This window comes from Mus musculus, chromosome 10 (genome assembly GCF_000001635.26).
Source record: "Mus musculus strain C57BL/6J chromosome 10, GRCm38.p6 C57BL/6J".
In the NCBI taxonomy this organism is placed as follows: Eukaryota; Metazoa; Chordata; class Mammalia; order Rodentia; family Muridae; genus Mus; species Mus musculus.
Genome location: NC_000076.6, coordinates 5,911,625 through 5,923,233, shown reverse-complemented (window position 1 = coordinate 5,923,233; position 11,609 = coordinate 5,911,625). Strand labels below are relative to the sequence as shown.

At 42.9% G+C, this 11,609-nt stretch overlaps 1 protein-coding gene across 4 annotated transcripts in view; it reads left to right on the top strand.

Annotated features, from left to right (window-relative positions):
* The first annotated feature begins 821 nt into the window (after positions 1-821).
* Rgs17 (regulator of G-protein signaling 17) overlaps positions 822-11,609 on the top strand; it is a 96,750-nt gene continuing 85,962 nt past the window's right edge. Inside the window, exons 1-2 of one of the 4 annotated variants that reach the window (NM_001161822.1) lie at positions 834-1,006; positions 4,981-5,050. In NM_001161822.1, coding sequence (NP_001155294.1) covers positions 5,016-5,050 — 35 coding nt within the window. In that variant the 5' untranslated portion in view covers positions 834-1,006; positions 4,981-5,015. Of the gene's footprint in view, positions 1,400-4,980; positions 5,051-11,609 lie in introns of all 4 variants that reach the window. The other 3 variants (XM_030245185.1, XM_006512457.4, NM_019958.4) reach the window with 3 other exon arrangements.

Genomic DNA, 11,609 nt, shown 5'->3' with positions numbered 1-11,609 from the left:
GCCAAGTGGTCCAATAAGGACGCTTTAGGCCCCAGGTTTCCAAACCGGGCTAAGAGTTCTTCTTTTTTTTTTAATTAGATATTTCCTTTATTAACATTTCAAATGCTATCCCGAAAGGTCCCTATACCCTCCCCCCCGACCCCCGCCCTGCTCCCCTACCCACTCACTCCCACTTCTTGGCCCTGGCGTTCCCCTGTAGTACTGGGGCATATAAAGTTTGCAAGACCAAGGGCAGGCTAAGAGTTCTTGACCCCTGCTCTGCCTTAGGTTTCTCTCGCTGAAAACCCCAGCTCCAGTGGCCCAGAGGGTACACATATCTAAGACCAGAGAGCGCCTGGAGGGATTCCTGGGTATTTCTGGGTAAGCCATCAATAACGCAGAGTCTAGAACTTACTTAACTTTACCTTCTCTTGAATCCCCCAGGCAAGAGGGTTGAAGCAAGCCCGAGGCTAAGGGAGCCTGAGTGCCTGAGAGGCTTGCAAGCATGGTCCCAGGGACTAGGTGAACATACATGGGCTTTGGGTAAAAGTGAACTGGGGGGTGGGGGAGGAGGTTCCTTCCCACAAAGTGTGTTCTCTCCAAGAAGCACCCCTGACCCCGACCCTCAACGCAGAACCTCCCCCACTGCTGTCGCCAGAGCCGCCTGGGCACAGAGACACTGACACTGTGAGCTCTGTCGCCGGGCGGGCACGCCGGGAAGGGACGCGACAGTGACTCACGCATCCGAGCGCCCGCGGGAGGGGAGGACGCCTCACCTCCGGCTGCGCGGGGCGAGGGGCTGCGCCTGTCTCCCGGACGCATGCGCTGCAAGCTGCTCCGCTCCCTCCCCGCCCACCCCAGCCTCCTCCCTCTCTGCTCTATCCTGGCCTCTCTCCCTCTCTCCGTCGCCGGGTGCTGAAGTTGGGCGGATGGCACGGAGCCTGCTCCGCTAGAGGACGGAGCAGCCCACTCTCGAGCACCCTCGGACCCGGACCCCGGAGCTCTCGCCCACATCTAAGTCTACCCGGTAAGACGCGACCTCTGAATCCCGGAGAGGATAAAAAAAAATAAAAATAATAACATGAAAATGTCTGCTTTGCACTGATGGGTGGGCTTGATTTTTTTTTTCTCTTCTTTTGCTCCCCCACCCCCACGGCGAGGGGGAGGTAGGATAGAGAGGGCGGAGGGGGCGCCCGCTGCCTGTGCCCTGGCTGATAAAGCAGTGGGGCGCGCGGGTCTCGGCGGGCAGCACCGCCCCGCGGCTCCGTGAAGTTGAATCCCGCGTGGTCCGCTTCAGGGCCCGGTCCACTCGCGTCCCCGGGCTCTGTGGAGGGACTGAACCGCTCTCCTGCGGGTCACGGCTTCGGGTGTCCCTGCTTCTGCGGGGAGAAATCTCAGCACCTTCGGGGACCTGGAGGAGGTGAGAGGGTGCTGCGGTGGCGGGTGGGGGAGCGCTCAGGGGTTCGGGGTCCCCAGGCTTTTCATAGCTGTTTGGTTAGTAGAGAATCGATGGTGAAAATAAATCGAGATGGTCTCAGCCGCGGACTGCCTCGATGGTCTCATTTCTCCCTTTATTTTTTGGTGCCTTTAGGGAAAATAAAGATTCAGGTGCAGGTGATGTCTTTACAAATACCTTGAGCAGCTGCTGTGTGTGTGCGCGCGCGCGCGTACGTGTGTGTGTGTGTGTGTGTGTGTGTGTGTGTGTGTGTGTGTGTGTGTGTGTGGTGCAGAGGTGAGAGTCTCTTTTGTTTCTCCCCCACCCCCTTTAGTCCAGAGAAAGCGAGTTCTTGTGTACTCTGCACCTGGTCTGTTTTACAGCAACCAAGGGGGTGAGGACCAGGAACGCCTACCAGCCCCCAGGCGCTGCCCCGCTTGGGTGCATTACAGACTCCCTTGCTGTGAGATCTGGCTCTCCTGATTATGGACGGATCACAGCTTCTAGCTGTCTCCTCGCTAGCCTGCCTCCTTCTCTCTTTTCTCTGGCTGCCGCAGAGGCTGGGTGCAGACACACTTTCCTGTTGTTTCCTCTTCATCCTACCTCTGTGTCTTAATGGAAAATGTCGGAGGACCTGAGGATGGCGGAAGGACAGAGCAGTGAGCAGTGGGTGGGGACCTGCTCCCGGCCAGCAGGAGACTGCTTGCTGTGCGTCTCAGGCAGTCCTTGCAGCTCACTCAGAAAACAGACTGAGCAGGGGTCACCTGGTCTAAAGGATGCTAGCGCAAGACCACCCTGTGTTCTCTTCCTCCACTGAGAGATGAGAATGCTCGCTCACTTGGGAGATCCTGGTCACCCAGGAACCCTGCCCCTGGCTCTGGGCATAGAGTTTCCAACACGCCCCACTCCCTACAGACCCTTCAGTAAATTCATCTTTCTAAGTCTTGTCTGAAGAACTTTGCAAGCTTTTAGCTGTCTCTTTCTGTCTTTTAGGGGGGAGGAGGGTGTTACAGCTGGATTCTGTCCATCATGGGTTGGCTATCACAGATAAAAAGAAACCTCAGTTGATAAACACTTCTGAGACTGGATTCTATCTGCATTTCCGGCACTCAGACACACTGGTTTTCAGGGTGTTGAACCTTTCTGCAAACCATTTAATTGACAAAATGAGAAATAAATTTTACTCCTACAGTGAAGACGATGTTTCTCTCATAGGTTCAGAGCTGCTAGATGCTGTATGTATTAAAGAATTTGCAAACTGCAAAGCTCTTCAGTTCCTCGTATGCATGTCTGAAGTCTGTCGTAGTAACAGCAGGTGTATACAACGCGTGCACTCTAACCGGGATAACTAACCAAAGGGTAATTCAGACTCACCAAGACACACAACTGGGAGGTTTGATCTTCTCTTAAGTTACTATTATGAAGCCATTTCTTCTGTTAGCATGAACTAAACCAGGAATTAGCCCATCCCTGACGACATAAATTTATTTAATTTTAAGGTCTGTATTTAAGGCCCGCAGATCAGGTTCATTGGGGGTTTTGGAGCTAAGAAAACAAGTGTTCATTATTACAGGAAAAGATCGGGAGTCACTTTGTTAAGCGAGATGCCTCTCCTTAGTGATAACTGAGCCCAGATCCCAGCAGCCTTCTTAACTCTGCGAAATTGTCTCTGGAAGATAAAGAAATGCACTCACTTTAAAACCAGCAGTGCAAAGTGTTCATTTTGCCCATTTCTACTATTTTCTTGTTGTGGTGCCTCAACTTCTCCTTGGGCTAGTCCCTACTTTGGGGTCTGTGCTCATTTCTACAGCAAATAAATGGCCTTCCCTTCTTGTATTTGGAGGACCATCCTATCAGGATTTAGTTCATTTAAGCTCATAATGTTAATGTTCTAAATCCACCTTCATTCCCAAGGACTTCTTATACTTTTTCATAATAAATCTCATTAGAATTTCGTACCCCAGAGCTAGACACTTTGAAAACAAAACAAAACAAAACAAAGCAAAAATCGGCTCTTATTTATTTAGCCTTATTATACAGCTGAATAAAAATGGATGATCTCCATCCTAGTTGGTGAGCATTCCGCTGCCACACCCAGGGAAGAGAGTCAGGAAGAACCGAGGTGTGAATGCTCTGCTGGGAAGGTAGTGGGTCCCACATTCCAAGTCCATTTGCTGAACTGCATGGTCCTCCCTGGAAAAGTGGTCACCAGCAGAGAAGGGCGGAGCTAAGAGGGATAGGAATCCATTTCTGCAGGAGATTCTTCCGATACCCTAGTTCTGTCTATAGATCAATGAAGATACTTCATTCTTCAGGAGAAGGAATGAGAGGACCAATGAATTTGTCTCCTGATTACTACAGAGCATACTGTGGGGTTTTATGGAGAGTTTAAAACAAATATGTCATTTCCTCTAATGGGACATTTCCTGTGAGATTGATGGATACACTCTCCATATTTCCTACATCCCCTCACCTCAAAATTATCCTCTAAAGACACTTTTGTAACTTTTTAAAAATCCACTTCAATTATTATTCTTACCCCTGTGCCAACACCTGACACAGTCACTAAGAAAGGGAATTTCTAAATGAATTAACTTTGCAAAACTAACATGGCACAGAAAAGTCTTCTGACCTGCTCAGCAAAAATGTGGGCACCAGGACCTGTTTCAAAACCCAAAGTGGAGGGATGAGGAGATGTGGCTGACACGGTAAGACAGCTTTTGAAAGCAAGGGGGCATGAGTTCAGATCCCACGCACCCACATCTGAACGCTTGTAACCTCAACACTGGCTTTCAGGGAGACAAATAGGAAGGTCCCCGGAACTTGCTGCCAGTCAACCTGGTGGGGCTGACATCTCTCTAAAAAGTTAAGGTAAAAGCAGAAAATGTTCTTATGCACATGAGCACGTGTACACACACACACACACACACACACACACACACACACACAATGCTCTTTACCAAGCACCCTCATTGAAATTATGACCATGGTCCTGCATCTCGGAGGAAGCAAGTTTAGAACTGTGAATGTACTCTCCTGATCTAACACTTGGTGCTGGCTTGCTGATGATGAATTCATATTTATTTTACACCTTCAAGAGCAGGAACTTATATGAAATGAGGACACATGTAGACTGTAATAAACACAAATATTTTTGTCAAGACAGATTTGGTTGATTATTGATCCCACCATTTAGTGACTTGTTTATCTGCCCAGCCTCAGTTTCCCTCACTTCGAAGATCCTGGGATACCTTTAAGCACAGATAGGATACACTGTACAGAAGATATACTTTACCACCAATTCATCATTTGCATAGGTATACCATCGTTTGAATAATTAATGTATTGAACAGTACAGTTCTTGCTCTTTACAAAGTTCCTGTTGCTGTGTTACCGGTTCTGTATTTTAGTGTGAGATCGTGACTGCAAAGTAACTCATCGGATGCATGACTTAATTTATTAGCCATTCTTTATTTGTGAACCCTTCTGTTCTTTCTACTGTCTGCCTATTTTTAACAGATGTATGTCTTTATTCTCTTATTTTTATGTATACCTTTTTCCTTTAGGTTTATTATATACACTACGTAATTCTCATCAAGATATGGGGTTCTTCTCCAAAAAATTATTGCTAAGATGGTAGGTGAACTTAATATTTTTTAAAATGTACACATTTTACTAAGGAAGATTTAAATCACTTTGTGGCATGCTTGTAACGTCCTTTTCAACTGTGATTTGTTTGTATCACTTACCCCTAGGTGTATCTAATACTATTCAAATGCATTTTTGTACCTTGAATGATAATATTGCTCTTTTTTAAAAAAGGGAACCTAAAGAAGGAAAGGAAAAGCTCAATGGTAAAGACTATGGGGTGGTAAAGATTAGAGATTCCCATGATTAAAGCCAAGTGAGCCTAGCCTAGTCAACTGGGGAGTCATGGAAGGTAGGCACTCAGAGCTCAAGTCCTGGTGTCTGGCTTTGCCTTCAGCCTGCACAGTTCCCTTTCGAAGCCCCAATTACTAACTGGTTTTCAAGCATACACTTCATTCTGAATGGTTCCATAAAAAGGGTTCCCTGGCTTTTGTAGATTGTTCTACCAGTTGCTGATATCATAGAGAGAAGTTTCCAGTTTTAATGGAATTAAAAAGAAAAGAGGTACAATAGTGATCCTATGAGGGGATTAAGTCAAATTTTCATCAAAATAAAATCATTGAACAGTTATAAGACCAAGTCAGCTTAGTGTCATTTCCTATCCCTAAATTTCAGCTGCATATAAAATTTAAATATTTTAAGAGGCAAATGTCTGACCTATTTATTACCTTAGTGATATATATCTCCAGCGAGTGTCTATTAGGTATGTTTTTTTGTTAATGTAAGTTAACACCATGACCAAAAGCAACCTAAATAAGAGTGTCCATTTAGCTTATAGTTCCAGCTCGGAAGATGTGTGGAATGTCAGGGAGGAGTATCTGCAGGGGCAAGCCACTGCAACATTGTCACAACTGCATGGCAGAATGAGGGAGCCGGCACCAGAAGTGGAGTGAGTTACAAAGTCTCAAGGCTCTCACCAGTGAAGTACTTCCTCCAGCAAGACTCCACCTCCTAGAGGTCTGACAAACTCCCAAGCAGCAGTGCAGCCTGCTAGAGTGTTCAAATACACTCTAGCCTGCAAGGAATAGGTCTCATTCAAACCACTATAGTGTGCCTCAGGAATGAGTGGGAGGTTTGTTTTTATTTTTTTAATTAATTTTATGAATGCCTGTATTAATATGTGTATGAGACAGAGGAGATATTTAGAGAACATGCCACACCATGTGTATAGAGGACAAAGGTTAACTTTGAAGTCAATTTTTGCCATCCACCCTTGCATGGTCTTCAAGTTGAATAGATGAGACACCTCACCTGAACAAAGCAATGGCCATCTGAGTTTATAGTGTTGACTATTAAAGTTTTATGACTTTTGATCATTCTAGTTCTCAAAGTTTGATTGCAGACCTTGGACAATCTATGGCATTCTCTAAAAACTAAATAAACCACTGAGTGTAGAATTTTATAATCATAACGTATTTCTGTTTACCCAATGTAGTCAAACGATTCGAGAGTGAGCCTAGACTTTCTAATGATGGGTGGGAGGCCCTTCTGAGCAAAATGGAATATAAAATCCTCTTTGCAATAGAGCTAGATTTGAGCTGTTACTTATGCAGATGTGCAAAGTTTTCATAAAAATCATACAAGTATCTTGAATTAGGAATTCTAACAAGAGGTATTGGCATCCAAAATCTCCTTGACTTTCTTTAAACTTTGCATGTGATATTTTCTTTTAAATCCCTTTATCAATAAATATAATTTTATTATAGGCAATGAGTGTGGTTAACAAAACAAATATTTACTTCCTTATATTGGACCAAAGGCTTTTTTTATAATGCTTCTGATTGGCCCTTGAATTACGTAGGTTGTAATTCAAGATCTGTGGCATCATAATAAAAACGGCCCAAGGGGACATTTTGGCATCAGTGACAGGGCAGAGCAAGTGTTTATTCTGTTTCTTCGGTTGGCTCTGGTTTTCTTACACAGTGGAAACTTCACCAGGCCCACACTTTATCAGTTCATTCTGTCTTGATGAAAGAATGGGCTAGTTTTTTTGGTATATTATAAAAAGTCTTGCTAGGCATGATGGTGCATGCCTTTAATCCCAGCACTGAGAAAACAGAGAGAAAGGAATCTCAGTGAGTTTGAAGCTAGCCTGGTTTACATAGTGAGTACTAAGCTACCAGGGGTACCTGTTGAGACCCTGTCTATTAAATTATTAAGTCAATTTAATCCAAGAAATCTACTCCTTATCTCTATTTCCAAGTCACTTTTTTCTTTTTTTTAATTGAAAGTATTTTTTATACAATATATCCTTATCTCTCTATCTCTTTAGAAAAGCAACATGCAAATAAAGAGAATAAAAAGAAAGGGCATGAGAAATACACACACGACATCATTAAAAGATGAAACCAGAAACTATAATATATATGAAAAAGAACAGTAAGATATATATATGTGTGTGTGTCTGTGTGTGTGTGTGTGTGTGTGTGTATATATATATATATATATATATATATATATATATATATGTATGTACATACGTATGTATGTATATATGGCCAAAAAAAGTGTACAGAATTACCATTGAGCTCATTTTGTGTTGGCCACCCTCTACTTAAAAGTGCCTTTGGGATGACGGTCCCTGGGTGATACCCTGAAGTGCTGGCATCCTCGGATACTAGGAGCAGTGTCCCTTATGCAGTGGAATGTTCTACACTCATCCCTTGATGCTATTCCAGTTCCATCTTTGATAATAAACTGTCTTTGAAAAAATGGAACCGAAGTCCCCAAGCCAGGATTAATTAATCAGCTTTCTGTGTATGGCAAGGTCTCATTTAGCACAGGCTGGCCCTGAATACACCAGGTAGCAGAGGATAACTTACCAACTGATGCTTCTGCTCCCATGCACCTGCAGGCTAGAATTACAGGTATTTTCTATGCTGTTCAACCAGAATACTCCTTTGAGAAAGAAATTTTTGATTTGGGAGACATAGAAAAGAAAACTTTAAAAATTGATTTGTTGTAATCACTAGAGTGATTTGTAAACCTACTACCCAGATTTATTCTGATCTACAAAGATTTTATGTTACTTGTAGAACGTAAAGATGGAACCCTCTTTGGCAGTATTAGACACACACCGTTGGTTGCTTACTTGTGGTAATAAAGGATGGCCAAAGTAGGAATGAGTGAGCTTGGAGATGAGCGGAACCTCTGTCAGCCACCAGACTTAATGTGCTTGTCCTTAAACCTTCTCCTGGAGCCGGGCGTGGTGGCGCACGCCTTTAGTCCCAGCACTTGGGAGGCAGAGGCAGGCGGATTTCTGAGTTCGAAGCCAGGCTGGTCTACAAAGTGAGTTCCAGGACAGCCAGGGCTACACAGAGAAACCCTGAAACTTCTCCTGGGCTCTTAGCAAATAACATTGTCTACTAATTTGAAGTCTGAAGCTACTTCGTTCTGAAATCACTGCTCAGCCTGACTGTACCACATATTTTACCTGTAACATCTGAGTTTTATATGGCCAAGATTGTTAAGGTAAATGCAAAAGAAAACCTAGTAGTTCTGATAAAGGCCCTACGGCACGAATCAATACAAAGTAACTTGTGCCATTTATAAACTGGCACAATTTACTGCTGGGATGCTCTGTGAATCAGTGTTCAAGACCGTAAGTTACAGTATTGAAGACTCTATCAAGAGATACAACATTCACACATTCCTACCCACTATTTAGTGGACTTTAACATTTGACTCCCTCACCCCTTGTCAGTATTGTTGGTCATAGAACCAGAGTATATCTGTGTGCAAGTGTTGTATGGTTTGAGTGTGTGTGAGTTGTTTGTGTGTGTTTGTGAGTTGTGTGTGCACGTGATGTATGAGTTCAGTATGTGCAAGTTGTGTGTGTGTTCTATGAGTTGACTAAGTGTGACTCGATTGTGTATAGACAGTATGCTCACCATTGGCATGTGCAGGTAAAGTGGATTTCTTCCTCAGTCAATGTCCTCACCAGATTCTCCAGGATACCTTTCCCCCAGGCTGGACCTCATAGCTCTGAGGAGACTGGGTGGCTAGGGAGCCCCTAGGACCTGTTGGTGTCTGCCTTCCCAGCACTGGGGTTACAGATGTGCATGGCTGAGCCACGATTTGTACTTTTTATATGGTACTGGGGATTAGAACTCAGATCCTCAAATATGTATAGAAAGCACTGTACCTAGTGAGCCATCTCCCCAGCGTCGTGTGTAGGCTATTTCTATATATACAAATTGCAGAAGAAGGAATAGAAATTCTTTTTAAATTTTTCTAGCCTATCAGGAAAACATTGACATTTACTGTTTTATATATATATGTGTGTGTGTGTGTGTGTGTGTGTATGTATATATATATATATATATGTGTGTGTGTGTGTATGCATATATATATTAGTTATTATTGATATTGTGTGTGTGGAAGTGGGAGGACAACTTTCTCAAGTGGATTCTCTCCTTTGTCATGGATTTCAGAGCTTGAACCCAGGCTACCAGGTTTATGAGGTAAGTGTTTATGTGGCAACCTGCTATCTCATGTTATTTGGGGGATGGTAAGATAAGTTTTTAATCAGAAAATTTAAACGTATCAATGCTTCAGCCTATCTAAACGCAAATGTTTCAGTCTATGAGGATAAATTAAAACAACAGCAAAAATTAAAATCAAGCACAAAACACCATTTTGTTACCTATTCGGGGTCTGACTATAAACTGCCCATTTGTCCCATCTCTGTGAAGTTATAAGTAACTAATATTGGCTATTTTATTCAAGCTATAGAAATCAAGTGGTCCCAATTTTTACTGACGAAGAAATTGTTTAGATGAAATTATCCTCAGTAAGGCCAGTGCCCTATGGTTTACCAATATTCATAAAAAAATTGAGTGACCTCATTGAAAAATATGTAATATTGTAACTTATATAACCATGTAATACTGAAAACCAAGAGATGGGAAGTCCTTTATAGATTGTAATTATGTCCAAAGTGTAATAGCTGGAGTAGATGATTCATGTGTCAGTACATGGATGTGCGTGTGTCTTTATTCATGAATGGAAAGACAAACAACCAATATGACACTTGTATGATCATAGCTTAGCATTTGGGGAGCAAAAAGGTGTGTCCCTGGGAAATATAAAGATGGCACAGAGGAGGTAACGGAAACTCAAGTAGAAAGAAGCAAGGCTACACTCAGCAAACAGGACTCCCAGCTAAAATTCACTGTATTTTAAAATGCTGTTCACTACGCTATTATATAACTGGTGTGTTATGTAACCACTGCCAGTTTTGAGAATTCATGCAACCCAGTCTTCAGAAGGTAATTTTCCTCCATTAATTCAGTAATTTTCGTTGACTACACATCTGAGTGAAGCAAAGAGGTTGTCATGAGGTAGAATCCCATTAAATAAATGTCAGTTCCAGGAAGAGGGAAAAAATCAGGAAGCACTTCTTGCCCTGATGTACACATCAGGTTACTGGAAATAGTTGACGAAATTTTATAAGTGATGCTAAAGTTTAGTCACAATTATTAAAATAGCTATGCCAAGTGTTTCTTTTTCCATGCAACTGTTTGTGTGTCTGACATGGGTAAGATCAGTTCTGGTTTTATGATGTAAACACGCCCATCTGTATATTTAAATAGTAGTGATAAATTAATGTGCAAGCTAAGCTTTTTCTTTATTGAATAACAAGACCATTCAGTGACTGAATGTCTGCAGTATTTATTAAGATTCTGAGGCAGTGACAAATGTGTGTGGGAGAAGCCCTTGCACTTTTATTGCCCCTAAGATTATTTTGCAAAGAATGAGTACTTGTGGCTTAGTAGGATTGCCGAAAGTGGACACTCAGTGAAGCTGCTGCTTAGAACTAAAATCACCTTTGTGATTTGGTGTGCTAGCCTCTGACCACTTAGCCCCAAAGAATTAGTCTGGTTAGATTTCAGGAGAAAAAAGAGAGACCACCTGCCTGTGAGTTGAACTCATGGAATACAATCTTAAAAGCAGATGCGGCGATGGAAAGAGAGAGGAGTCTGGTCTGAGTTTCCCAGTGTTTTCATCCCACCTCCATGGTTCCTTCAGGCTCATCTCCTTACCAGTTTCACCTCTGCTGTGTCCTTCCTCCTTATTCTTAATTAATGTGCTGTGTAATAGAAGCTCTGATCTCCATCTGGGAATATGAAAATTAAATAAGACATGGCTGAGTCTCAAGGAGCCTGAGGATGAGTTGAAGAGAGAAGATACTTTTCTTGTTTTAAAATAGTCTAGGAGAGAAATGAGATTCCATGTAAATTCAAGAACTGAGATCATTCGAGAGAATTAAACCAAAAAGGCGGGGGGTGGGGGTCCACAGAGAGTGCAGCTAGCTATAAAGGCTTATCTAACTCAAGAGTAATACAATCAGGGCTGGAGAGATGGCTCAGTGGTTAAGAGCACTGACTGCTCTTCCAGAGGTCCAGAGTTCAATTCCCAGCAACCACATGCTAGCTCCCAACCTTCTGTAACGAGATCTGATGCCCTCTCCTGGTATGTCTGAAGACTTGTGTACTCACATACATAAACTAAATAAATCTTTAAAAGAAAGTAGTAATACAAAGAT